At 30.6% G+C, this 25,013-nt stretch overlaps 6 protein-coding genes across 12 annotated transcripts; 2 read left to right on the top strand and 4 right to left on the bottom strand.

Annotated features, from left to right (window-relative positions):
• Positions 1–125: 125 nt before the first annotated feature.
• Positions 126–2,896, bottom strand: LOC143154864 (uncharacterized). 2 transcript variants are annotated; one of them, XM_076326885.1, is made up of 6 exons: positions 2,554–2,896; positions 2,349–2,474; positions 1,012–1,053; positions 755–822; positions 495–698; positions 126–420 (listed from the first exon to the last, which is right to left on the bottom strand). In XM_076326885.1, the coding sequence occupies exons 1-6, from the start codon at positions 2,894–2,896 to the stop codon at positions 337–339; spliced, it is 867 nt and encodes a 288-aa protein (XP_076183000.1). In that variant the 3' UTR covers positions 126–336. The 2 variants fall into 2 exon arrangements, with proteins under 2 accessions (XP_076183000.1, XP_076183001.1); XM_076326886.1 differs by having other exon boundaries at positions 1,012–1,038.
• Positions 2,847–4,829, bottom strand: LOC143154867 (coenzyme Q-binding protein COQ10 homolog B, mitochondrial). 2 transcript variants are annotated; one of them, XM_076326889.1, is made up of 5 exons: positions 4,693–4,829; positions 3,986–4,111; positions 3,703–3,911; positions 3,074–3,152; positions 2,847–2,986 (listed from the first exon to the last, which is right to left on the bottom strand). In XM_076326889.1, exons 1-5 carry the CDS (start codon positions 4,698–4,700, stop codon positions 2,980–2,982), a joined length of 429 nt encoding a protein of 142 aa, XP_076183004.1. In that variant the 5' UTR covers positions 4,701–4,829; the 3' UTR covers positions 2,847–2,979. The 2 variants fall into 2 exon arrangements, with proteins under 2 accessions (XP_076183004.1, XP_076183003.1); XM_076326888.1 differs by lacking the exons at positions 2,847–2,986; positions 3,074–3,152 and having other exon boundaries at positions 3,398–3,911; positions 4,693–4,828.
• A 392-nt stretch (positions 4,830–5,221) lies between these two features.
• On the top strand, positions 5,222–7,215 carry Sdhb (Succinate dehydrogenase, subunit B (iron-sulfur)). Its single transcript, XM_076326887.1, has 6 exons — positions 5,222–5,379; positions 5,931–6,061; positions 6,142–6,285; positions 6,360–6,555; positions 6,648–6,872; positions 6,940–7,215. Exons 1-6 carry the CDS (start codon positions 5,335–5,337, stop codon positions 7,030–7,032), a joined length of 834 nt encoding a protein of 277 aa, XP_076183002.1. The 5' UTR covers positions 5,222–5,334; the 3' UTR covers positions 7,033–7,215.
• Positions 7,216–7,299: 84 nt separating this feature from the next.
• On the bottom strand, positions 7,300–15,860 carry Nos (Nitric oxide synthase). 2 transcript variants are annotated; one of them, XM_076326883.1, is made up of 25 exons: positions 15,693–15,860; positions 13,809–13,945; positions 13,205–13,367; positions 12,585–12,676; positions 12,386–12,527; positions 12,146–12,285; positions 11,901–12,075; positions 11,729–11,830; positions 11,468–11,662; positions 11,284–11,381; positions 11,077–11,221; positions 10,890–10,994; positions 10,753–10,820; positions 10,533–10,676; positions 10,299–10,473; positions 10,021–10,150; positions 9,608–9,686; positions 9,340–9,533; positions 9,089–9,258; positions 8,810–9,020; positions 8,655–8,742; positions 8,449–8,573; positions 8,240–8,394; positions 7,951–8,142; positions 7,300–7,884 (listed from the first exon to the last, which is right to left on the bottom strand). In XM_076326883.1, the coding sequence occupies exons 1-25, from the start codon at positions 15,801–15,803 to the stop codon at positions 7,777–7,779; spliced, it is 3,444 nt and encodes a 1,147-aa protein (XP_076182998.1). In that variant the 5' UTR covers positions 15,804–15,860; the 3' UTR covers positions 7,300–7,776. The 2 variants fall into 2 exon arrangements, with proteins under 2 accessions (XP_076182998.1, XP_076182999.1); XM_076326884.1 differs by having other exon boundaries at positions 7,301–7,884; positions 8,240–8,385.
• Positions 15,861–16,536: 676 nt separating this feature from the next.
• Positions 16,537–20,539, top strand: LOC143143323 (uncharacterized). The gene is made up of 13 exons (XM_076304442.1): positions 16,537–16,801; positions 16,869–16,964; positions 17,528–17,715; positions 17,891–18,054; positions 18,145–18,317; positions 18,424–18,484; positions 18,538–18,664; positions 18,859–19,001; positions 19,067–19,178; positions 19,248–19,529; positions 19,630–20,107; positions 20,208–20,335; positions 20,424–20,539. Exons 1-13 carry the CDS (start codon positions 16,714–16,716, stop codon positions 20,511–20,513), a joined length of 2,130 nt encoding a protein of 709 aa, XP_076160557.1. The 5' UTR covers positions 16,537–16,713; the 3' UTR covers positions 20,514–20,539.
• Positions 20,540–20,931: 392 nt separating this feature from the next.
• On the bottom strand, positions 20,932–24,309 carry Gk1 (Glycerol kinase 1). 4 transcript variants are annotated; one of them, XM_076327084.1, is made up of 10 exons: positions 23,999–24,309; positions 23,367–23,625; positions 23,050–23,273; positions 22,767–22,973; positions 22,575–22,685; positions 22,220–22,473; positions 21,749–21,950; positions 21,499–21,643; positions 21,335–21,423; positions 20,932–21,228 (listed from the first exon to the last, which is right to left on the bottom strand). In XM_076327084.1, the coding sequence occupies exons 1-9, from the start codon at positions 24,071–24,073 to the stop codon at positions 21,341–21,343; spliced, it is 1,560 nt and encodes a 519-aa protein (XP_076183199.1). In that variant the 5' UTR covers positions 24,074–24,309; the 3' UTR covers positions 20,932–21,228; positions 21,335–21,340. The 4 variants fall into 4 exon arrangements, 3 of the variants coding, with proteins under 3 accessions (XP_076183199.1, XP_076183200.1, XP_076183201.1); XM_076327085.1 differs by having other exon boundaries at positions 21,499–21,630; positions 21,745–21,950; positions 23,999–24,304; XR_012994280.1 differs by lacking the exon at positions 20,932–21,228 and having other exon boundaries at positions 21,745–21,950.
• Between the last annotated feature and the right edge of the window lie 704 nt (positions 24,310–25,013).

Here is a 25,013-nt window from a genome sequence, read left to right as displayed (position 1 = left end):
TAAGTTTTATGAATAAAAAAGGAAAAATATTAAAAAATAGGAAACATCAAGAATACATCTATTAGTAATACCGTTAGTGTAATTTTGATAATACATTACTTTGTACATATTCATACATTAAATACATTTATTATTACAGAGATTATACTATTTTACATAAACACAGTGATTGTCATAAATTAAAATTGCATATTATTATAAAAGCTTTGTTTATATTTATACAGACTATCTAAAAGGATGGTTTTGTTTCTATTATTACACATTTATTTGATGCGATGGTACGAATTAATATTCTTGAGAGACAATAAAATTTTCATACATTTAATACTCACGAGTTCAATCACTATTATGAAAATATGAAAAAATAGGAATAGGTGTCATCCCAATCAAACAGCCAATTGTAACTCCAATAACTCGTCCCTAAATCAATGTAAATTATTTTTTTCTAAACTAAAGTAAATTATTAATATAATATAAAACTAAATATATCATACCACATTGGCAGCTAGTTTTGTTTTAGGCAGATTTAATTCCAAAGAAGTAAGTTTCGGTGCTTGAAACCCAATTTTATGAGCAAAAATTTCTACATAGTGTACAGATCCAATTCCTATTATATCAGAAACTGTATTTCCTAATGCTGCAGCTGCCATAGTTGATATTGGAAATTTTTTATTTAACATTATTTCAATTTGGTCTCCCTGAAATTAGTATATTTCACACTGAAGAATAAATTGCATAAGACTATGGTACGTACAGCAACAATCATGATGAAGTTGTCAAGAAAACCAAAGCCGATGAATGGAATTGCATTCGCAATTGCAACTGCAAGAATATTTCCTAACATTATTATCATAATAATAATTTAAAAGCACTGATATTTTAAACAAAAGAATTGACAAATTTTTTCTGAAATTCTGAATACTCAAATTTCAAACTATGTATATTTTAAATGTATTACCACTTTAAATACAATTTAAAATTTTAATATATAAAAAGTATTGACTTCCGTACCTAATATTAGATCTTTAGTAGTTGGTCCTGGAAAATTTTCAACTGTAATGGAAAGAACAAAATATAAATGCTTGACCTTTTATAAAGGCAAAAATATTTAAGAATATAACTAATGAAAAGTCTAATATGAAATTTCTTAATTGCAAGAATATGATCTTTATGTTATTTACAAAACATAAAATATTTAACATTCGTGCATTAATTTGTTTATATATGAATTATGAAAAATTAAAAAATAGTTTGAAATAATTATTTTACATTTTTTTAGTGCATAATAAAAAGTGAAAAAAATCATTTAGGACAATTAACTAATTAATCAATACACAAGATTTTGAGAAATAAAACTTTATTTAAATAAAGATACATTTTTTTTTACCTAAAAAATAGTTATCTTAAAGCATACTAAATGGTGTAACATATATTAAGTAAATAGAATACATTCTATGAAATATTCTCAGCAACATATTTTATATTATAGAAAGAGCATTTATAAGACCATGCAAAATTGCAATAATATAGGATACATAGAAAGTAAACCAAATAATACAAATTAGTTTTAGAGGAATATTTTGACAAATTTTTATGACATGAAAAATTTCTAAAATTATTTACCTAAAGCCTTAACCTATTTTTATATACTTATTTAGATAGGACTCTTGTGTTTATTGTTGATTTAATTGATGAGATATTGTAAATGTAGTTTAGTTACTTAATAAAATTGTATCGATTCCTATTTAAAAAATATTATACTTTTCAGAAACAACTTTCTTGAAAATGTAGATGTTTAAAGTATATTATGTATAAAGTGGTGTATAAAACATATCTTTTATTAAATTCACAAATATTTATCATAATATATTATGCTCTTATCTGAGAAAAATAACAATAATTTGTATAAACAATTTTAATTACTTTTAAGTTAATATATATTTGAAAATTTGTATTGTATATAAGTTATTATCTAACTGTGGCTCAGTAGTTTTCTTTTTATTATATCCAGAAAGTTCAGTCACAATAGAAGAAGCAAGTGAAAGAATTAGAATACATAGACTGATAGTAGTTTAACATGCATTAAACTTACAGCGAGATGTCCATGTAGAATGCGATGGAAGGAAAAATTTGATACTGTTAAAGAATAATAGATATTATACTGAATCACAATATAATACTAATAAATATTTTCACTTCTCAAATTGAAACCATTAGTAGATTTATATCATTTTGAGCTGAGTTACGATTATGTCTGATATGAAAACATTATTACACTTTACCATATTTATTATATTATGAATTACTGTTAATAATTTAAAAATGAGTTAATGTTTTGATGTTCCTACCATACTTTCGTATAAGCCAATCATCTGGTACACGACAATATTTGCCTGTAGCATCCACATCTCCTAACGATGGTATTTTGGTAGGTCTTCCAAGTTCATTGCACCACCGGAAAACTGCTAACTGACCTTAAAATAGCATAACGTAAAATTGTCAATAAAATGTGTGATTGTTTTAATAATGATACTCATGATACAAAGTAATTACGTTGATATCCTGCTTTATCTTCCTCAGATTTACATTCTTGTAAAGCACTTAAAAAGTGATCACGTTCTTCCGAGGTAAGTTTGGAGGCCAATTCTTTTGCGTGTTGCTTCGTTAAAGTACCAGAAAAACTTTCTACTTTACTTTTATTACTATGACATGTTCTCTGTGTAGTACATGTATTAATGACGAGTGAGGGAGATAAGCATTTTCCTAACAGAAAGCTGTTTACGTGACATAGTTTTCGATGACGATGATAAAGACGTGATATATTTCTTCCGAAATACATAATTTCTCGCGGAAATAAAACCGTCTGAGTGGCGAAGATTGTAATCGTCATACTCATTCTTCGAAACCGAAGACCCGCTAATTACTAATATTTTATCAGAAAAATTATAATTATACGATATTATGAAAATTCACAGAAAGTTAATACCTAAAAGAAATAAGTTACACTATTTAGAAATGGTAATATTTCAAGTATAGATGTATAGTAAATGATTAAGAAAAGATAAACACACACATCTTGCTTTGGATCGATTGGCGGTGACTCAATTCTGCGCCACCATTAGGTAGTAATCGCGCACCGTGATGTGTAAAATCTAAAGAATAAAAAAAGTATCAATGGTGATAAAAGATTTGGAATGATCACTTAGTTAACTTAATATGATGCATTAGTATTTACATGATTGATATTCTAAAGTTATAATACAAATGGTACTGAAAAAGCATTTTTAATCGTTTAAATGACAGTATACACTGTGTACATATATTACGAATTGTAATTATTACGAGTCTGATTTTTTTTTAAGTATTAATTCAGTAATGTAAAAAAAAACGATGTATAAAAAGGTTAAAACTAACTTTATTTATTTTCAAATTTTTTTATACAATCATTCCCAAGCAATAAAATTTGTTACTTTTCTAATCGCACTGTTTTTATACAAGGTGTACCGTATCTGCGTTTGGCTTCTTCAAGAAAAGCATTTTCCATTTGCCTTACAATTTCATTAAAAAATAAATTCGACAAATGTGAATGGATAATTGATTTGAATTCAAATGATAGTGAAAAATCAATAACGCACGTTTCTGCATTATTTTTTAATCCTGGACTGAAAATCCATAACGTGTTCAAATGATTGAATAATTTACCGTCTGTGCATTCGGCTTTAACAAAACGTGGTCGTACTGTTGTTATTTTGGAAATGTAGTTTTCCTTTATAGGTGGAAATCCTATTACTAAATTGGCTTTGAGACTATTATTATTTTTTGATATAACATCGGATTTTTTACAAAACGGCACGAAATTTTTATAATTTTTTACATCCGCTACAACATCATATATTTTTTCCATTGAAAATCTGTATGTAATCAAACATTTGTAGTATTTTTATTCGTTCATAACAAAATATCTAATTTTTAATTTTTAACTTACCCTATTAATTTACGACCTTCATATTCTTTCATTTTTGAACTTTCTACCATGTACATTCTTTCTATATATCGTTTATAAAGATTTTTTCTATTGTGTAGTATTACATTTTGAAGTAATAAAACGCGTCTGAAAATAGTATTGGTTTTTTTGATTTTAAAATCAATTTAAAAAGAATTCAAAAGCAGTAAAATTAAAATTAACATCATTAATTAAAAAGTATAAATATATTATACATTATAAAAAATGTCTCCCATATTTCATTGGATTTTTAAACTTTTCTGGAATTAATAATGGCTATATGCTTCGATATTTTGTAACAACGTTAAAGAATTTGTAATAAATAATAATGAAATAGAGAAAAAGGAAAAGTGATAACTATTGTTTAAATTAATTAAAACACAGTATTTATCATATCTAAAAACGTTTACATTGTTACTAGTAAAATTTATCTAAACTAGGTTATGTACATTCTGTTCATAATTTTTATATCGTTAAATTTGTTTTAATTAGAATTATATATAAATAATTCTAATTATATATAAGTAATTCTAATTATATATTATATTTCTTAGAAATTTCGCAAATAAATTAATTTAATTTTCTAAAATATAATGTACAATTATAGAATTGTATGAAACATAACCTATAGGAATAGATAACCTAGAACTTATAACAACGAATAGAAATACATATTAAGAATATATTACCTGTACATGATGAAATAACTTATTAAATTTATTATCACGTAATATTATATACAATAGTAATTCATAAAGTAAGAACATTATACATTTTCGCAGGTGTCCTTCATTGTTTTAAAATAAAGTCTAAGTATTCTATTTGTGTGAAACGTATTTTACAATATCTATGTAAACAAACGAAAATAAATTTTCGAACGAATATAAAATTGTATAGGAAACACATACGTAATATATAAACTATAAGTACTTGCATGATGCAAGTTCGTTTAAAAATAATATATTTTTATAATTAAATGTCAAATGACAGTGTATGTACATGTAAAAAATATTAGCTTTGCGCAACAAAACGAATATTTATTTATATTAATTTATTATTAATAATATATCGTTGACTTTTTTAATTTTATTAAATATGTATTTGTTACACGATGTATATTTTATTTAAAACATTAAACTTTAAAATATTTATGTGCAATGATTTGAAACAGTTTTATACAATTATCGACGTTGAAGTAAATTTTAATAATGGTTTTGCATTTGCACATACTTCTATGCAAGTGAATTCGCGGTAAGGTTGGTACACCCTCACATATAAAAGTTATATAATACAGGTATTACAAACGTTTCATTTCTATTCACTGAAAAAAAATGGCTGGTATCGGTCCGCAAACGTGCAGAAATGCATTTCGGCAAGTGAGTATTTGTTAAAACTATATTATTTAAACTGATAATAATGAATTTCAAACAATGAATTTTCGGTTTCCATTATTGCACCGTATTGTGCAAAAGTCGATAACTTATTGTATTCCGTTACTAATGTCATCTATTGTTTTTTTGCATTGGTATATTTTGACATTCGTGTATAAACGTAGATAATATTTTGATATTTCTTAGTTAAGGAATACTTTTAATGTGTTTTTATAGAGTGATACTTATTTATTTTTGCATGCAGTAATGTTAAGTCTAATAAACATAACCATTTATACTTATATAATTGCAGTTTCTCATTTTACTTATCAATGATTTAACACATCATTATTTTTTACTCAATATATCATTCTATATATCTTGTTGCAAAATCATGTTTGTTATACGAATTTAATAGTGTGAATTTAATAGTTTAATAGTGTGAGGTTAAATATGCAATACCTTTGATTGACTCTCAGGTAACTTACACATGTAAATTAGATGTTTATTCAAGTTTAGTATTATACTAATCTCTATTTGTGTAATTATAAATTTAGATTAAAGGTTTGCATACCTCTGCGAGTCAAAATGCTGAAGCCAGACTAAAAACTTTCTCTGTATATCGTTGGAATCCAGATGAACCAGATAAAAAACCATACTTGCAAGACTATAAAGTAGACTTAAACACGTATGTTTTGTGTAAAAATTTTTTCCGATGATTCTAGTATTTCTTTTGCTTGTGTATGATTTGAAAATATATAATTCTAGTTGCGGCCCAATGGTTTTAGATGCACTAATTAAAATTAAAAATGAGATCGATCCAACTTTAACTTTTCGTCGCTCCTGCCGTGAAGGCATTTGTGGTTCATGTGCTATGAACATTGGTGGCATAAACACATTAGCATGTATCAGGTACTTAATAACTGTCTTTTGAATTATATTGGAAATTAACACCAAAGCATAAATAACATTTTTGTTTGTTTTAGCAAAATAGATACTAATTTAGGGGTATCTAGTAAAATCTATCCTTTACCTCATATGTATATAGTAAAAGACTTGGTCCCAGATTTGACTAATTTTTATACTCAATATAAAAGCATACAACCGTGGTTGCAACGTAGCAGTGGTGATAAAGTAGGATCTAAGCAATATTTGCAAAGTGTTGAAGACCGACAAAAATTGGTAATTTTAATATCATGCACATATATTTTTTCTAATTAAATGTTAAAATTTTTATTTTCTTAAATATAACTTCTAATCTTTTTTTGATCTAGGATGGTCTCTATGAGTGCATTTTGTGTGCTTGCTGTAGTACTTCTTGTCCATCATATTGGTGGAATGGTGATAAATACTTAGGACCTGCTGTTCTTATGCAAGCTTACAGGTGGATAATTGATTCAAGGGATGATAAAGCACAGGAACGTCTCCAAAAATTGGCAGATCCATTTTCATTGTATCGTTGCCATACTATTATGAATTGTACTCGCACTTGTCCAAAGGTAAGTCTCTGAATAATAATCTGGCAATTATAACATTAATTCAAAACAAAATATATTTTTTAAATAGGGTTTGAATCCTGGAAAAGCGATTGCAGAAATAAAGAGATTATTAGCCAATCTAACTAAAAAAGAAAAACCAGATCTTAATGCTGCTGTATAAGTGAGTAGAAGAAGTAAAAGAGATTAGTGAACCATGTGTATTTTTTGTTTAATGTAGTTACATATAAACTTACGTTTTATCAAATAGAAGAACACGGTGATTCATTTGAAATATTTGGTAAAACAGCATTGCTGAATCCAAAAAAAATTTATTATGTAATAAATTCTATACATTTAAATTGTTTCTATTGTCTTTTATTATAAATAAAATTCAATTGCCTGATAAAATAGATAGGTATTTATATTTATGTTGGGACTATTTATTTTATGTACATTCAACACGAAAGTAAAACATAATATATTAAAACCCAATTGATGGATACAATACAGTATAGTCATAATTTATATTACATATCTTATATCTTTATCATAACCCAATGTTCTTAATATGAACTTGGTAAAACATGTAATAATTTTCCAGTGAACAAAACATTTTTTGGATATGTATTTTTTTCATTCCTTATATTAAAAACAAAAATATGCAAATATTTCTTCAATAGAATTAATTCTCAACATCATCAAAAATATATGCGCATATTATGCTATTACTAGAAACTCATTCATTATAGTTAACAAAATAGCAGGAAATCATCTGATTATAGGATATGTTAGGGAACTAGTAGTAGTTATTTCAATATTTTCAAAATTTAGTTGTTCATAGAATGCAGAGTGCATGATATGCATAATTGAAAACTATCTACAAATTGTTTATAATTTTTGAAGATTATGTATACTACAAAGATACCTAGGGCTCTGCAGCCATTCTACTTCTAGCTGTTTCCCTCGATCGATTGTGTACTTCTGCTGTTCGTAGAGTTATACCGAATATATCTTCATGATAGCGATTTTCATCCTAAAACAATAAGTTATATAAATATTTAAAATTAAGTATTTACTTATAAACTTATGTATAACTTACACGCAGTGATAACATATATGCTTCAACTTGTTTATCTGTCATTTCACCATGAGTTTGTATAATCTGTTTTAAAGTTTGATAAACATCTTCTGCCATTGTACAATCACCACAAACGTAAAAATGACCTCGTTCATATACCAACATATCATAAATTTGTGGGGCTTCTGCTTGAATTAAATCTTGTACATACGTCTATAAAACAAGTATAATTAAGTAGATTATTTAATAAATTATTAAAAAAATATTTATTTTAAAGTAATGAAAAATGAATACGTTTCAAATACAGTACCTTCTTTAATCCAGGTTCTCGAGAAAGGGCTAGAAAGACCTTATCTAGAACTCCGGCTTTTATCATTTCTTCTTTTTCTTGTCTATATAAGTCTAAGTTTCTTTGTCGGCAACCAAAGAATAACCAAACTTTTCCATACCCAACATCTATAAATTCTATATTATGCATATATTTTATTTAAAATGATATAGGGAAATAAAATATAGTACCCGAATGACGCCTCATTTCTGCAAGTCGGTGGTGCCAAAAGCCACGGAAGGGAGCAATTCCGGTACCTGGTCCGACCAGTATCATAGGTGCTTTTGATATGGTAGGCATATAAAAATTAGGTGCACTAAATATGAAAAAAATAATATAATATCTTATGAATAATGTAAAATGAAGAAAGTCTGATAGGTAGCATATATGTACTTACCTACGTACAAAGACATAGAGAGGTTCTCCATCTGATACATCACATAGATAATTAGAACAAACTCCATAATGATCTTGCCCAGAACCACCTAATATATTTTTTTCAAATAATTTCTAATTGAGGTGTATTTTCAAAAAATGTGTAAAATCAATTACCTTGTGTTTTGTATTGTACAATTGCAACAGTAAGATGTATCTGTCCTTTGTGCACATCAGGAGAAGAAGAAATACTGTAAAATCTTGGTTGCAAAGGAGTCAAGTGTAGTAGTAATAATGGTGCCAAAGGTTTTACAGATGGAAATTCATTTAATACTTCTACTAAGTTAGGAAATTTCCAATGTCTCCAATCCTCATAAGCTGCTGGGTCCTAAAAAAATATTATTTAAAATTTCTTATAATCTTGAAAATCAAATATTTTTTATAGGTGATTATTACAGAAGCTAAAAGATTCAGTTGAGCTTGTTCTTTTGAATCGGTAGCTATAGATGCAAAGTATCTGAGAAGGTTTGGTGTTGGAGGAGTTGTGATATCCAAAAATCTGGTTAATAACATTCTCAGGGAATTGGGTAAATATCTATCATGTGCTATCCACGTTTTTACAATACCTGTATAAAAAAGATAGTGCAAAAGATAATAAAATCATCAAAGAATAATAGTTTAATGTTTCTAATCATTTCTGTGCAAACCATTAGGTGTATGAGATTGTTTCTGCATTTGCAATTCAATTGATACATCTGGGTCAAGAGGAGTTTGTACTCGTTTCAAAATCCCTTCTACAAGTTCTGGTCTGTTGCATGCAAAAACCCCTAAGTGATCACCAGGTTTGTATGATATCTCCATGCTTGCTATATCATCTAGCTCCAAAAGTAACGTAGTTCCGCTATAAAAAGGAGGAGTATAAGTTCAACATTTATTACAGTGCTATAAAATTATCAACTACATATGTATAATTACCTCGATGAATCACCGCTTAAATTTGTCTTTCGGAACATATTACAAGTAGTTACATTTCTATTGTGGCATTTGCTTAATGCTGAAAGAATGCAGTTACGAGAATTAATTTAAAGTCTATATAAGCGGATACCTGAATGAGGTTTTTAATATTTTATGGTCAGACAGATTATGTGATCATTAAGTAACCAATTCGTAGTTAATTATATGTGAAACGTGTATGTACATTTTATTTTAAATTTAAACGTTAGGGTTATTGACATCAAAAGTGAAGAAACTGTATTCATTTCTTAGGATCACAGTAGTTACAAAATTATCAATAATCACCAAAGAAAATTGCAAGAAAAGTGCAAGATTACGCGTTGCCTCAACTATAGCATAAAACTGTAAAGGTTTACATAAAACAGTGAGTACACCTTTTGCAATTGGTTGAGGATCAGCTTCCACGAAACGAACAGTTGTCGCTGATAGTGCCTCTGATCCTAAAGACAAAGCGACTTCGAGTAAAGTATCGTCATCGTCTAAGCAAAAGGTCTCGCATGCAACCTGCAATAACATTTATAAAAAGTATGAAAAGACTTGTACTCTTAAAAATATTTAATAATGCTCAATTTCATCGATAAAGTGAATATCGAACATAAATAAATAAATTTTTCTATTCATGGATCTGATACGAATAGCAAGAGATACGAACTGCGAATGTATCAGCTGCCCATTTTCGAAAAGTTTGTTCCTGTCCGCACATTTCATCTCCTTGTGCCAATCGTAATAATCGTTCTCCACCTAATTCTCCTAACAAATTGTCTACATAGCGACCAAATGCACAAAAATTCGGGTACGCCGATGATCCCAATGCGAAAACAGCAAATCTAAGAAAAATATTGGTACACGATTCGTGTTTATAGGCTGATCCTAAGTAGTATAATACCTGACGTTGCTTAGCGGTCCGAAAGTATCTTCCGTCTGGGAATCGGTAGTAGATCCACGAAGAGAATCCAATCTGTCCAATTTCTTAGAATTACTTACTTCCGTCTGACTGTTTGCTTTAATAAAGGACTTTGAAGTTGCTAAACTACAATGACAATAAAAATAATTATAAAATAAAATCCAGCAACGTGGGAAAGATTAATGCGAATGTATGCAGGCACCTTATTTTGTTGCCACTATTGATATACGTTTCGTTCATTTTCATCGCATATAAGTTTTGAGCGAATGCCTGAAAAGCGAATAGTAAATATAAGATCACGATTTAAGCTTCAAACTATTGTATAAAAGAAAATTCTACTTCGCCGTTCTCCGGAGGATCACCGTTCCCAAAAGTAGACGTTATAACCAGCAATAAAGCTTCGTGTTCAATATTACTGATGTCATAGTCTGACATGGAGAGAACCTGAAATAGATAGCTTCAGGTATTTTTCAGACACAATTTCTCTAGAAAAAATCGACAGATATTTAATAAGTTATTAACATACTTGAGAATGAAAAGCATGTCCCAGTAATTCACCAAGTTTTTCAGCGTACATCTGCGACGTCCCAGTTTCTGTGGCAAACAGCACCGTGGCTTTAATCCTTCGGGACAAAGCTCTTCCGAACAACTTGGATGTAAATTTCACGGCTCTAAAATTATTCGAGGTTCGTTAAATTTAATTTTTGTACATTATATTAAGGCAACGGTCTACCTTGCAATTTGCTTGAAATGGAATTTACGCCTTGGTTTCTTGGACGTTGCCTTCTTATCCCGACCCTTTTTCCAAACGTGCGTCTTCCACGCAGGATCCTGGAATTGTGCGACAAAAGCCGTATTAAAATTATGTAACATACACGACAAATTGCATTTTATACTTTTTTTTTTCAAATAAGGACCTGAGCATCGTAAGACGGCTTCAAATGATACAGAGCCATCTCCTGATGAAACACGGGCGTAGCCGATCCCGATATCGGTGGTACGATCCACAGCCAATCGGCTGGACAACCGTTTCTCAGTCGCATCTCATTTTCATAGTGTTTCATGAAGGATTCCGAAGCAGTGTGATGATCTACGATCGTCACATTTTTCATCTGAAACGAACCTCAATTTATTATTATTTATCGTGATCGTCAACAAAGACCAATATATATACAAACTTGGAAACTGTGCAGCACAGCAACGTTAACTTCTATCATAGCTTTGTCTTTCCACAACGAAGTGGACGTTCTCGTGTCGAGTCCCATATGCGTCGCTATTGGCTGGGAACAATATTTGTTTCAGTACGCTCGGATAACAAATAAAACATATTACGATTCTGCGTAAACGAACCTCCAATAAATTGTATCGTTGAACATCGCATAGATCTCTCGCTCCTATTTCGGTGCTCATGTACCATCCGTTGAAGGGTGCAGCGGTGAACTCCAAACCTCCGCAATCGAACACCATCCCCGATACAGCAGGGACAGCGAACCATTTTAATTCCAGCTTCTCGAACCACTCGTATCTATCGTGAACAATGTTCATTGTTCGACGACGATTCAACAATAAGTTAATAACGGGTTAACAATACCTACGTGGGATGACTAAGAGGTACTTCGAGAACAAGTTCGCTCGGAATGTCGAAGTAATCTGGATCGTGACCATTCGCCGATAATACCAATGGTAATATATCGAAACGTGTCCTTGCACCTTTCCAGCCCAATTTTATGCAAAGCTGTAAACGAACCACGCGTCGAACATACGGAAAACGAGTATACGTTAAAATTAGTCGAAAAGAAGAAGTAACTTTAAATAGGCATAGGAACGATCTTCACCTCGGTGAACTCGACGTTAACGGGGTCCCCGATCACGGTACCATCGGGATTCTTGTAACCGGCGTAACTTATCAATTGTTGATTCCACACTCTGTAATCGTGTTTTCCATCCGTGCGTTGCGGGAATATCGTTATCGCGGATCTGAAAGATCAGCGTGTAAGCAATGGCGTATTTCGAACAGGATTTCCATGCGCGTACCTGATGTTTCCTTTGTTCGTGCTGTACTTGATGTGATTGCACAAAGCTTCGAACATGCCGCTGGTTGTGGTCACGTAACGGCAATCGAACACCTGCGATTACATTTGTAAATGATAAATCGAAACTTAGACTGGTTTGGTTCAATTTGATTTTATTTATTGCACAATCTGGTAACGGGATCTACTTTATATGAAATGCTGTAATGCTGCTTAATATCGAACATTTTCCAGAGAACATTAAGATCGAATAGTCTTTTCATCTTTGAGGGGAATTAATTTCTAACGGGTCCATCGTACGGTTGTGATCGTTGAAAGATATTCTAAAATAATTGTGTATTTTGTTTACATTGATAAAATATTTATAAATAAATATTTCTCGTTACAACGACCTGTCTCGATCATTCATCTTGTCCATCTTTCGATATACGATTTTGTGTTGCCGATAATCGTTGATCAAATTATGAACAAATATTCCACAGAACCATGGAAGAAGGAAACATTCCGAGAGTATGTAAACGATCTTGAAGTCTGTCCTAGACCTTCCTACGGAGCTCATATTTTTGTATTTTAACGGATCGATGAAAATGCGATCCACCTACGCTGTTTCAGCCGGCTACCTACTTGCAACTTGGACCACTGTATGCGCCCGATGCATCTCGCAGCGTTACGCCATGCCAATTTCGCTCCGAAAACCAATTCCGTTTCGGTTAGTTGATAAGTGCCTGTAACCAGGACCTCCTTTTGGACGCAGTCCCAACGTGAACGGTGAGCCTCGCTGTTCAACCTGATTACAAATCATCAGAGCAAACTGATTTGAAATTGTTGTGCGATATTGCACGTTTAATTGTTTGCAATATTAAAGAGACGCGAGTATTCGGACATACGAGAGCCAGCTGCTCTTAGCCATCGGGCATTTACCGGTTAGTTACTTACACATTTTATAAATAATAATAATTTTTTTTTTTTTAAGTCTAACACTGTATCGCTCTTGTGGTAAATTTAAGCTAGAAGCTAGATCGGCGGAATCGAAACGTGTCGTGAAACGTAGTTTCTTGAAAAATATAGTTTCTCAATGTACATTGCACACTATAGCGGCCAACATCTGAAAACTTTTCAATTCAGTGTATTAGAACAGGGATGGAGGTCCGATTGTGTTTAATACGAGCGTAGCTACATCATACTTTGAACAGTCGCGGATACCTGAATTTATTTTGCGAACCGATACCTCCTGATCGATGAGAAGTACTGTTCGAGGAAGTCCTTCGCTTGCACAAGAATCTCTTCCTTGGAACGAGACTCCGTTCCATGCGTTGGTAGCTGCATAACGCTACCGAGGCACACTTGACCCGAGCACAACGTTTTCTGAAAAGTCAGATTTCATCGTGAAGAGAGTTCCGAAACCTTTAAGTATTACACGATCGCCGAATTGCAACATATTTATTCTTTGTTCGTACAGATATTCGAGCACCGTTGCATCTCAGCGATATATTTTTGTCAATTCTGTTTTATTTCACAGTCGACACTATCACGACGAGTAAAATAATCGAATCGACGAATCGAAGAACGGTACAGGTCGAAAGTTATCCATTTTTAAACAATCTTGAAAACTATACGTAAACCGCGTAGAAAAAAACGCGGTTTTTCTTTTTCTTTTTTTTTTTTTCAAATATCTCGAAATTATACTGCTGAAGTGTCTTCAATTATAAGTTCAATTAATTTTATTGTTACGATTATAAATTTAAAAAATATTTATTTAAGTTACGATCGAATAATTTTTGGATTTCTACTGCTCTTCAATACACTGATTTCGATTTTCGTTTGCTACTTTCGAAAAACAAACTTCTGCATTTAAGGGTTAATTATGTTTTCTATAACCAGAGAAATAATCGGATCCAATTCGGGGTAATATTTGTGATTTTAATTCATTTTCAAGCGATTAGGTCAAAAGATCAGGACCTCGGATGATAGCTGTAATTCTGGTGAAACGCCCAAAAAATTTTCTAAAAGTATATAATTTATATCTGATAGATTCTGAAAATGTTAACCGTACTTAAAAACTCAGGGTGTAATGGCCTTATTAATTATTTTCATGGACACGATATTACAATTCTGCATTAATTTAATTTGCAATTTTCAATATGAAGATCCTTTGATTTTCCTTTCTCTTATTTACCTAAAAAAGGATCGTTGTATTTAATCTTATCCCTATAGACATTTATAACGGTTCTTCAATTCTTTCTTTTGCAAAATGACAGTAACGTATATATACTTTTAGAGATAATATATCGAGGATGATCGAAGGTTTCCAATAAGAGTACCGATACGAGTCACGTTTTACAGCTTCGGGGAATTTCAAACATCAATTTTCCTCGTCTCCGAACGTCTCGGTTTATTTCGTGTAAAATAAGATAATACGTATGCTTGTACAATATTGCAATCCATTTGTGATGAAAAAAAAAAAAAAAATCTTATAATAATTTTATAATAACAATTTCATTCAGTTAGAAAACAAATAATATTTCCAAGTTCTAAAAGAAAAATTGTTTAATTCTTATGTACAAATATTATTTATTTCATTCGCGGGATCGTTGTTTTTATTTTATTCCGTTTTCTATCAATAATAAAAATTACACAATTTAAAGCAGGATTTCGACGGGGTTCTAGTGGCAATTTAATTTAAGGATCTAATTTAAATGTCTACCATTCGTAGATAATAAGACGTCAGATATCTTAAACTCTCCAGCAGACAATGTAAGTTGGTTACTAGGTCAAAAATATTAAAATATTAATCGCGCAATATTTCCCTTACTTGTCGTAATTCGTGTCGTTCTATCGTATTGGGAAAACGATCGTTCAAGTTTTGAGCAATCTATCAGATACATCCCTATCAGCGCAACTAGTGGGCCACCAAAACGCACACTCGATCTTCGATAGTATTGACTCAATTCGTCACAAATTTTCCCACACTCGCAGTTTCTCTCGAACTCCCACGCCGTCCTTTCTCGCGAACGAGACTCGAGAATCCGAACGATTCACGAAAAAAACCGATAACTAACAAAATAAACGAATACAAAAGGATGTAGACGGTTTCGAATTGTTTATTACGTACCTCGGCATTTGTAGCGTGCAGAGAATCAAAGGCCTCGGTCTTGTAGATGAGATTCCTCAGTTTCGTCGGTTTTCTTTGGCAAGCTCCTCCCGTCATCTCGTGCTCCTTCATCTCGTTCCCGTCTCGTCACTGCTCGAGATCGCGCCCCTGGCTCGTTTGTCGCTGCACGGCCTGTATATTCCGCCGCGGCACACACACTGGTTCAGTTCTCATCGCGAGCCTCTCCGCAAGGAGGAGAGCATGCGTGTACGATGAACGAGAGAAGGACGCGAGATGCACCCTCAAAGCCAAAGTCTCACATGCGCCATAGAGATGCGCCATCGATTTAGCGCGCCACTGTATTTTTCGGCGATCGCGTTCGCGTATCTGTGAATCTTTGCTGGATCCATACCATCTTTGATTAAGTTTACGGAAGACGAAGGTTTGCATAAATTGATTAAGAAATATGAAATTGCCCGAATTAGAGTAACGATGATTATTGAAAATATTTAAGAATAGATCGAGTCTCACGAACGAGATCTCGCGCTCTATAGCGACGCCATCGATTATTAGCGTGCTATCAAAATGTTTTTACGATCATTCTCGCGCACTGTAAATTTTGTCCGTCGATAATACAACTATCCACGAAAAGTTGTTTCCTTTTTTTATGGTAGAAACTTTTTACGACGAACTTTTCAGCAACTCGGTCGATCAATTAATTTCAATTATTCGATTGCAATTGAAAAGATAACCAAAGATAATTCACTTGCGATTGGACGATACTTTTAAAATAAAGATCGTGTTTAATCATTGTTTTTTCAGAATTTTTGTTCGGGAATAACGATCGGATTTTTTCGATATCTCGAGCGCTGATTGAAATACTGGTCTTTCACGTAGTACGTGTCAACATTAACGCATCCAGTATCCATTCGCTAGAAGCCGTCTAAGTAGTACAGTTTAAAATTCGTCGGCTCAACCTTGAACGCGCTACGCACTGTAAAACTGTGATAAATCCAATGCAACTTCAATTCGAATAAACACAATGATGCAAGAAGAAGGTACTCATAAATCCGGCTTAGTATCTTGCAACGTAACTCCAAAAAAATCCCAAAGGACGCCACAAGCTAGCGGTAAGCTTTATTGCCCATTCGTATCACTCGGTGTGCAAATAATAATAATTTTTTAATTATTGCGTAGGATCCGAGAAAAGAGAGATGAAATCACGTTTGCAAGAAATTAAATATACGCCTAACAATAGTCCTGATAAGTATCAAAAGACACCAGAAAGTAGCGGTACGAATATACGCATATACATATAATGTTTACAAAACACGAAATATGTATGTATATAGGGTGTCTCGTTTTAAGTGGAAAATATTGAATAATTTTTGGAGATTAAAGAAGACACAGAAGTCGTTAGAATTACCGACGAGAGAGTCGGGCAGCGTCGAAGACATTTGAAGGTCATTCGTGTTTTTGTAAACGGTATTCGGCATTTTTCTTAAGATGAAAATCAAGAAACCTAACGAAATTATTTTCTCGAGTATAAAATAAGGAAATTGAGCCGAACTTTTGTTTAAATGTAATTTAATACATTTATGTATTATTCGTTGTAAATATTATCGCGTAATGTTCTACCACTAAAAGATGTATGTAGATGCAATTTCAATGAAATACAGTTGTGACCTTGAAATGTTCTTTATGCCTTCACCGAGTTACGTTTTCGACTTCAACCACTTTTACTCCGTTTCACCTATTAAACGTATATTTGTTTGTAGATTAAAATGAGCCACTTTATGTAAAAGAAAGGAAAACAGAAAATGTATACGTTTAACGTGTACGAAATTTTGTCGCAGGGTCTTCAAGAAAAGATACGATGTTGCAAACTGAAATTGTTTCCAGTAAACGTAAAAGTCGATCGCCTCACGACGAGAATCTGGACAAGATTCAGAAAACGTGTTCAGGCGGTAAATTCGTCAACACTTTAATAGGACAATGGTCGAAACATATAGGAGTACAGAATCCTCTACCGCAGACAGGATGGGTATGGTTATTCGTATAATTTTATTCCAATTAAAACATGATGACAATAAATTAAAAAGTTATGATTGACAATTGTTCATAGTCAAAAAATTAATGATGCGTCTTTAACTGTTATGTAAGAAGCATATATTTATATATAATTTCATTTATTGTAAATGACTCGTATGAATTAATAGGTGCAGGAGAATCTGATAATAGAAGAAATGAAACGGAAACATGCCATGGAAGAACGGAAGATTCAAATGCTGCAAAAAAAATTGCAGGTTGCTGAGAAGATAATATCCTCGCTCTCAACTTCACGCGACGCCGAATTACAAGCTAAAGAAGAGATACTGAGACAGTAACGTATCACTTCTGTTATTAATTTAAATAAATCAGAAACATTGATTAAAGTAAGTTAGTGTACCACCCATAGATTTTTTTTTTTTAGATTGGATAGCGACTGGGAATCTATTACTAAATATTACTATGAGATATCCGAGAGTTTGAAGGGATTTCAGCAGCACAAAGACAATTTAACCAGATTGTACAACGACGTTATTGTTGCGCAACAATCAACAGTGAAAACGTTGCAACAGGAATTAAGTAATATTAAATTAGGAGGTTCGTAGCAACATTTTGAATGAAATAAAACAACACATATTTTACATTCGTTTTTATTTTAATGTATTTCTTATTAATTAGTGTCTTTTCTTGTATTTTCGGATAGACGAAAAACAAAGGAACATCGTTGCTGCGACTGAAAATAAAGTTGTGAATCAAGAAAAGAGGTATCTATGTAAATATCTTGTTAAGCGATTCAATATTCATTTTAAATTATTAGAATACAGGAAATGATAATTATGGAGACCGAATTGAGAAAACAATTGGAGGATGTCAAGAATGCAGCAATTTCAGAGAAGAATCATTCAGATCGCGTTTATATGGTAGAAAAATTAGAATTAATCAAGGTATGAAATACAATATCTTCAGTATCTTTCCATGCGTGCGCCATCTAATGAGACAAATAATTTTTTAAGTAGAAAGACGTGTATTATCGCCTATTTTGAAACTAATAAAAATATTTCGTTTACGTTATTGTTACACGTTATTATTGAAGTTGTAATAAACTCGTAAAATGTATTTTAAACGTTAATAATTGTAGAAGCAAGAAGAACTTACGTCGACGAACGAAGAATTATGTCTCCAATTACAGAAGGTTGTAGAAGAGAAACAAAATTTTAAAAATATATTCGAAGAAAAAGATAAAAGTCTTTCAAAATTACAAGAGGAGATTTTTACATACGAGTGAGTATCTTCGCGAATTAATTATTTATATATTTACAAATTAATATGTCAATTTATGTTGTGAGGAATAAGATTGAAGATTTATCATGTCAGAATGCAGAATTAAGTGTAAAATATGAGAATACAGTTGACAAAGGAGAGCAATTGACAAAACAATTAGAGTCAAAAATGCAAGAAGTAAAGTGTAATAATTTTTTCTCATATTTTAAAAAATATACGAAAAAACTGACATTATTTTTCAAATAGGTCGTTAGACTACAAGAAAATTTAAACACAAGACAACAAATAGAATCAAGTTTAGCTAAAGATCTTGATAAGATCGAAAATAAATATAACAAAATGTTGAATGATTTTATAAATACAGAGAATGAACTAAAGGAAATGAAAACCTACAATTCGGATCTAGAGAGGTCCATACAGGACATGAAAAACAGCAATGAATACAAAGTAAATGAATTAAATAAAAAGATTGATATATTAGAAAAAGAAAAAGAGAAGATACTTTTAGAAAAACGTACAAAAATTCAGGTATACTTTGAAAAACTAATTACATGTGCAGAAAAAATCTATATACGAAAATTCATACAAATTTTTAAACGGGTAAATTTAATTAATTTTCTCCAAATAGAATTTAGAAATAACACGTACATTATTGCAAGAAAAATATGAAAAGGAAATAACGATTTTGAAGGAAGACTTTGATACCAAACTATTTGAAATGAAGAAGACAATAGCCACGCAAAATTCTGCTTTCATAAAATTAAACGAAACCTTAAACAAAATGAACGAAGGAAGTCAAAATAAGCGAGTAAAACATGAAAACATAAAAAAAAATGAAAGTAGTGTAAAAGAAATCACTCAACCAATTGTGGAACTTAATTTGATAAAAGCAAGTAGAGTGTATGATGTAGGAAGTCAAACAAAAACAAATCAAATTTATGAAATAAAAGAGCAACAATTTCAAAGTGAAATAACTATTGGTACACCAAAGATTATACCTAATGATAAAGATGAAACATCAAATAACAAACAACAAGATGTATACAATTTTAACATGAAAGAAGTTAATGACAAACTGAAAAAAGTAAGTTGTAATATGTGTAAACATATAAAATGTTACTTTATTTAATTATGGATATCATTTAATAACCGATATTATCACCATTGAGACTTACATAATAAATATTTGTCCACTCTTTCTAATAATACAAAAAAAAATAACCCTACCTTTACAGGTTTCCGATTACACAGAAAGTCGCTCTTACTCTACTCAAAGTAGAAGTGTAATGCAATCAAATGTAGAATCACAGGAAAACCAAGAGAGGAAAGACCAGGTATTTTTTCTATATTTCTTATTTACTGTTTATCTAATTGCAAAATTTCACTTAATTACATAATTTTTACATTATCTGCTGAAAATAGGATTCTACATTACAGAAGAAAAAAATTTTTAAAACACGTGGCACTGGATTAAAACAATATGGAACTTTACGAAAACTATATAAGAAATAAAATTTCCAAAATAATATTAAAATCTGATTCACTTACTTATATTTATATTTTTCTATCTATTTTTTTTGTACCGAAAGAAATTATAAGATAAAGATTTTCGAAATTTCACTTTGAATAAATAATTATATTACCTTTAAGAACTATATATTTATTTAACACTAAAACTACCGACAGATTTCGTAATATTAAGGTATATCTTATATATATCTAAAGGAAAATCAATCGATGAGGAAAAAGAATTTATAAAATTGATCACATGCGTAGAATAGGAAAATCATAACGTCTTCGGGAAACATGACATGGAATTTAAAGTAAATTTCATTATGAAAGTAGTTGGAATCAGTCATTTTGACTGGTTGGTAAATCTAGTGTTAAGTAAACATGTATTAATCCATACCAACAATTATTCACAAACAAGTCAACAATAACATTCTTTAATACGAAATAAACATTGGTAACAATACATAATTAACATATTCATTAATAAAACATATGTAACACTTTCTAAACAGATACATATTATTTCCATTATATGTATACATATTTGAAAAATTATTTTATACACTACATACATAGTATTGGGCCCTCCATTTGTGCTTGACTTTTAAATCAATTGTAAAATTTACATATTATAATATGTTATATTTGGAAGCTACGCAGTAGCATTTAATAATAGTATGATTCTACATACATGTATTCCAATTCAGAGATAAACCTAAGAAAATGGTATTTACTTTATATACTATTTCGATTAAAATTTAATCGAGAAACATTAAATTATTGATATATTTTTTATTATTTATACTTATATATTGTCTTACCTTCAATTATTTAAAGGAAGTGGTAGAACAATCCCATCTCATTGATCTATCTATAGCCATTTTCCATTTAGAATACCTCAAGTCTCGTTCTAAAATATAAATATATAGGATAACATATTTATATTGTTTTGCTTATATTGTCATATTACTTTGAAAAATGTTACCATCTTCTCCAATAGAAGGTGTAAACTTTGTAACTTGTGATGCATCCACATCACCAATATCAATAATACCTGCACCAACTCCAGCTAATAAAGCTGCCCCTAATGCTGTTGTTTCCACCATATTGGGTCTCACTTTTAAAAATAACTGAAGTAAGCTTATTAAAATACAAGTAAGCTTCTATATTACATTGAAACATATATTTATTTATTAAGGATGACTTAGTATAAATAAAAATTTATATATACCAACACTTATTCCAGTGATATCAGCTTGTAGTTGCATAAGCAAATTATTTACAGTCATTCCTCCATCAACTAGTAATGTAGTTAATTTAGTTCCAGAATCTTTTATCATTGCTTCCAGAATATCTCTTGTTTGGAAACAGACAGCTTCTAATGCTGCCCGAACAATATGATAGTGCTGTGTATCTTCAGTGATACCACAAATTATCCTAATAAATTTTAGCTTATGATTTTCAGTATCAAAAAATGACACAGTAATAACGATTCTTTTAATCGTTTGAGTTATAATACAATCAAACAAATGGACATTCTTACACGCTCGGTTTCTAAGGTTTTGGTTTAGTTCTGAGTTAAACGAGCATTTTTGTCCTTTTAAACCCAGTCCGTTTAACCCAGACCTTAGTATAGAAACTGTAGAAAGCGTAATCGCGCTTCTTGGTACTCAATATGTTATATAATTTTACTGAAATTGATTTACCCTCGTGCATCTTGTTGCCAATATGGTGCATATAAACCAGAAAATGCAGGTACAAAATACACGTCTCCAGAGTTCCTTACACTTTCTGCCATATCTTGTGACTGACTGATATCATCGAAGAGTCCTATATTATCTCGCAACCATGATAAAGCTGCTCCAGCTACTGCAACAGAGCCTTCTAATGCATAAATTGCAGGCAATTTACCTATTTTATATGCAATAGTTGTTATAAGGCCTTGATGTGAATCTACTTTCTGAAATAAATGAAGAATTAAATTGACAAATTGGAATTTAAAACTTTATGAATTGATATTCAATGATGTCAAGAATATAATATTAAAAAGTGAATACATACAACACTTCCAGTATTGTAAAGAAGAAAACAACCAGTTCCATAAGTAGCTTTTGCTTGCCCAGGCTTTAAACACAACTGACCAAGTAAAGCTCCTTGTTGATCACCTACGCACTTTACATATATGTAACAAAATAATATATTAATTTAAATAAAAGTTGGTTTTTTATTATAAGCATTATTTGAATAGTTTACCCCTGCTATAGGTACACCAGCAAGAATTTCAGGATTTGCAATTGTTGCATATACTTCAGCACTAGAACGTATTTCAGGGAGAATGTGTTGTGGAATTCCAAAAAATCGACACAACAAAGGATCCCACTTTAGTGATTCTATATTCATTAACATGGTACGGGATGCATTTGAAACATCTGTTACGTGTAATTGACCTTTTGTAAGATACTGTATAAAGAAATATAGTAAATATTATAATACAACTACAATAAATGTACTGAGAAAAAGAAATCAGCTCACACACCCAAATAATCCATGTATCAACTGTTCCAAAAGCACATCTTTCTGCATCTACTGCTTGTTTGACACGTGGTATATTGTCAATAAGCCAACGTATTTTAAGAGCACTGAAATATGGTGACATTGGAAGACCACAAAGAGGTTTTAAATAATTTTGATTTCTTGTTTTATTAGGAATATTATCTAATATATCTTCTAAAGTTGTAGTTGTTCTCATATCGAGCCATACTGTAATATTGATATTAATTATTTAACTTATACAAGTATTATCTGTATTACTAATAATGCAATAATATTTAAATAATATACTACATATATTACCAATTGCATTATGCAGTGGTTCTCCTGTTTCTTTATCCCAGACTAAAGTAGTTTCTCGCTGATTGGTGATCCCAATTGCTTTGATATCTGATGCACTCAAACCAATATCACTTAATTTTTCTATTGTCTTTTTGATACAATCTATAACAGCTTGTAAGATCTCTTTTGGATCTTGTTCTACCCATCCTTCTTGTGGATATCGTTGCTTAATTTCAATTTGATGCGATGCAACTACTTTCCTGCGTAACACATCAAATACCTAACCACAATACAGAATCTATCATATGTTATTTTGAATTTTCATTAGTATTTCATACAAATATGTGACTAGACTCATCAAAATAAAATAAAATCAAATTTGTCAAATTTTTATTTTATAAATTTGGTAAATTTATAAATGAAAATGCAACCGTAGAATCAGAAATTAAATATTGAGTGGTCTATAAAACAGTGAAAAAAGAGTACCAAATGTTAAAAATATTCGCACAAAATGTAAAATTATACTCAGTTTACAATGTAACACTATGTAATATAGAATAAACTCAATCATGTAGTCATATGGCCATCCCTTAAGTTGTATATTATTTTCGTTGTTTGAATGTAATATAAAAAAAGAACAAATCACTACTTACTAAAAATCTAGCACTGCTTGTTCCTTCGTCTATCGCTCCTACGAACGGTCCGGAACGATTAATGTTCTCAGGCATGTTTTTGTTTATTTAGAAGTCAATATTTGAAAAAGTGTTAAGTGTATTTGAAAGATGACCTATACTTAACCTTCGTCCTAACCTGTTATGTAACGATGGATATCAAATATAATATGCAATCCGTAATATCAATGTATATCGAAAACACAAAATATATCATTTTTCTATTTCTCTTCGATGTATCTTTTTACCCAATAACAGATTGTACTGTAGGCGGTATAAGTGTATGTATGTTAAATTATCATTTTAAAAAATATTTAATTTTAAAGCTGTAACTCAAAAGATAATTTCTTTAATGAAAATCATAAACAATACACTGATCAGAATATTAGGGTTGTAAACAGTTTATGTATATTTTTGCATTATTAATTAATATTTATAATTTTATACTATTTTTCTTGTTATAGAAGTAAAAAATTAAATAAAACGTTCGTGTCTTGTATTTATTCATTTAAATTTTAATATTTTTAAGTGGCAAGTGATGGTCCTAAACTTTGTTTTCATCTGGGCTCCTACAAATAAATAATCCATCACTATATTTACCAATCCATTTTGAATCTACTTTTCATTAAAATATACTTAAAATATAAAGTACTATTAGGTAAATAATAACTAGAATTATGGTCTACGAATAATGAAGGAATAATAAAAATAAAAGAACAGTTTACAAATTTTTTATTAAAATCTGAGAATTTATCTCACAGGTTACATCTTGAACCACACATTTCTTACGATAAAAATATATAAGCTGTTTTTATGTTTGCATGAAATATATGTAAATTTATTAATCTTCAAATAAAATGAATTTTTAACGTTCTACTTAAAACATCATTGTGATTATTTTTTCTTCATACGATTTAAACTAAACATGAATTGGTTAAAACTAATTATTTTTACTTTCGCGGTTGGCATACTTGCTAGCAGTTAACATATTGATTCT

This window comes from Ptiloglossa arizonensis, chromosome 2 (genome assembly GCF_051014685.1).
Source record: "Ptiloglossa arizonensis isolate GNS036 chromosome 2, iyPtiAriz1_principal, whole genome shotgun sequence".
Classification (NCBI taxonomy): domain Eukaryota; kingdom Metazoa; phylum Arthropoda; class Insecta; order Hymenoptera; family Colletidae; genus Ptiloglossa; species Ptiloglossa arizonensis.
Note: the sequence above shows the minus strand (reverse complement) of the source record. Positions and strands in the feature narration are given on the sequence as shown.

Bases quoted from the DNA above. Each gene is read 5' to 3' on its own strand.
- Sdhb (XM_076326887.1), top strand. From the start codon at position 5,335: ATGGCTGGTATCGGTCCGCAAACGTGCAGAAATGCATTTCGGCAA. The intron at 6,062-6,141 runs GTATGTTTTGTG...ATATAATTCTAG, and splicing joins TATAAAGTAGACTTAAACAC to TTGCGGCCCAATGGTTTTAG. The intron at 6,556-6,647 runs GTAATTTTAATA...TTTTTGATCTAG, and splicing joins TTGAAGACCGACAAAAATTG to GATGGTCTCTATGAGTGCAT.
- Gk1 (XM_076327084.1), bottom strand. From the start codon at position 24,073: ATGCCTGAGAACATTAATCGTTCCGGACCGTTCGTAGGAGCGATAGAC. The intron at 23,274-23,366 runs GTAATATATGTA...TCAATATTACAG, and splicing joins ACCACTGCATAATGCAATTG to TATGGCTCGATATGAGAACA. The intron at 21,951-22,219 runs GTAAATCAATTT...AAAATTTATTAG, and splicing joins TGGCAACAAGATGCACGAGG to GATAATTTGTGGTATCACTG.
- Nos (XM_076326883.1), bottom strand. From the start codon at position 15,803: ATGAAGGAGCACGAGATGACGGGAGGAGCTTGCCAAAGAAAACCGACG. The intron at 11,831-11,900 runs GTTCGTTTACGC...TATTGTTCCCAG, and splicing joins AACGATACAATTTATTGGAG to CCAATAGCGACGCATATGGG. The intron at 10,474-10,532 runs GTATTATACTAC...TATTTTTCTTAG, and splicing joins GGACCGCTAAGCAACGTCAG to ATTTGCTGTTTTCGCATTGG.
- LOC143143323 (XM_076304442.1), top strand. From the start codon at position 16,714: ATGATGCAAGAAGAAGGTACTCATAAATCCGGCTTAGTATCTTGCAAC. The intron at 20,108-20,207 runs ATATAAAATGTT...TCTTTCTAATAA, and splicing joins AAGTTGTAATATGTGTAAAC to TACAAAAAAAAATAACCCTA. The intron at 20,336-20,423 runs GTATTTTTTCTA...TGCTGAAAATAG, and splicing joins ACCAAGAGAGGAAAGACCAG to GATTCTACATTACAGAAGAA.
- LOC143154867 (XM_076326888.1), bottom strand. The intron at 3,912-3,985 runs GTAAGTTAAAAA...GATTACATACAG, and splicing joins GAAGGTCGTAAATTAATAGG to ATTTTCAATGGAAAAAATAT.
- LOC143154864 (XM_076326885.1), bottom strand. From the start codon at position 2,896: ATGAGTATGACGATTACAATCTTCGCCACTCAGACGGTTTTATTTCCG. The intron at 1,054-2,348 runs GTAGGAACATCA...TTTCCATTACAG, and splicing joins TTGGCTTATACGAAAGTATG to TTGAAAATTTTCCAGGACCA. The intron at 823-1,011 runs GTACGGAAGTCA...ATATTCTTGCAG, and splicing joins TACTAAAGATCTAATATTAG to TTGCAATTGCGAATGCAATT.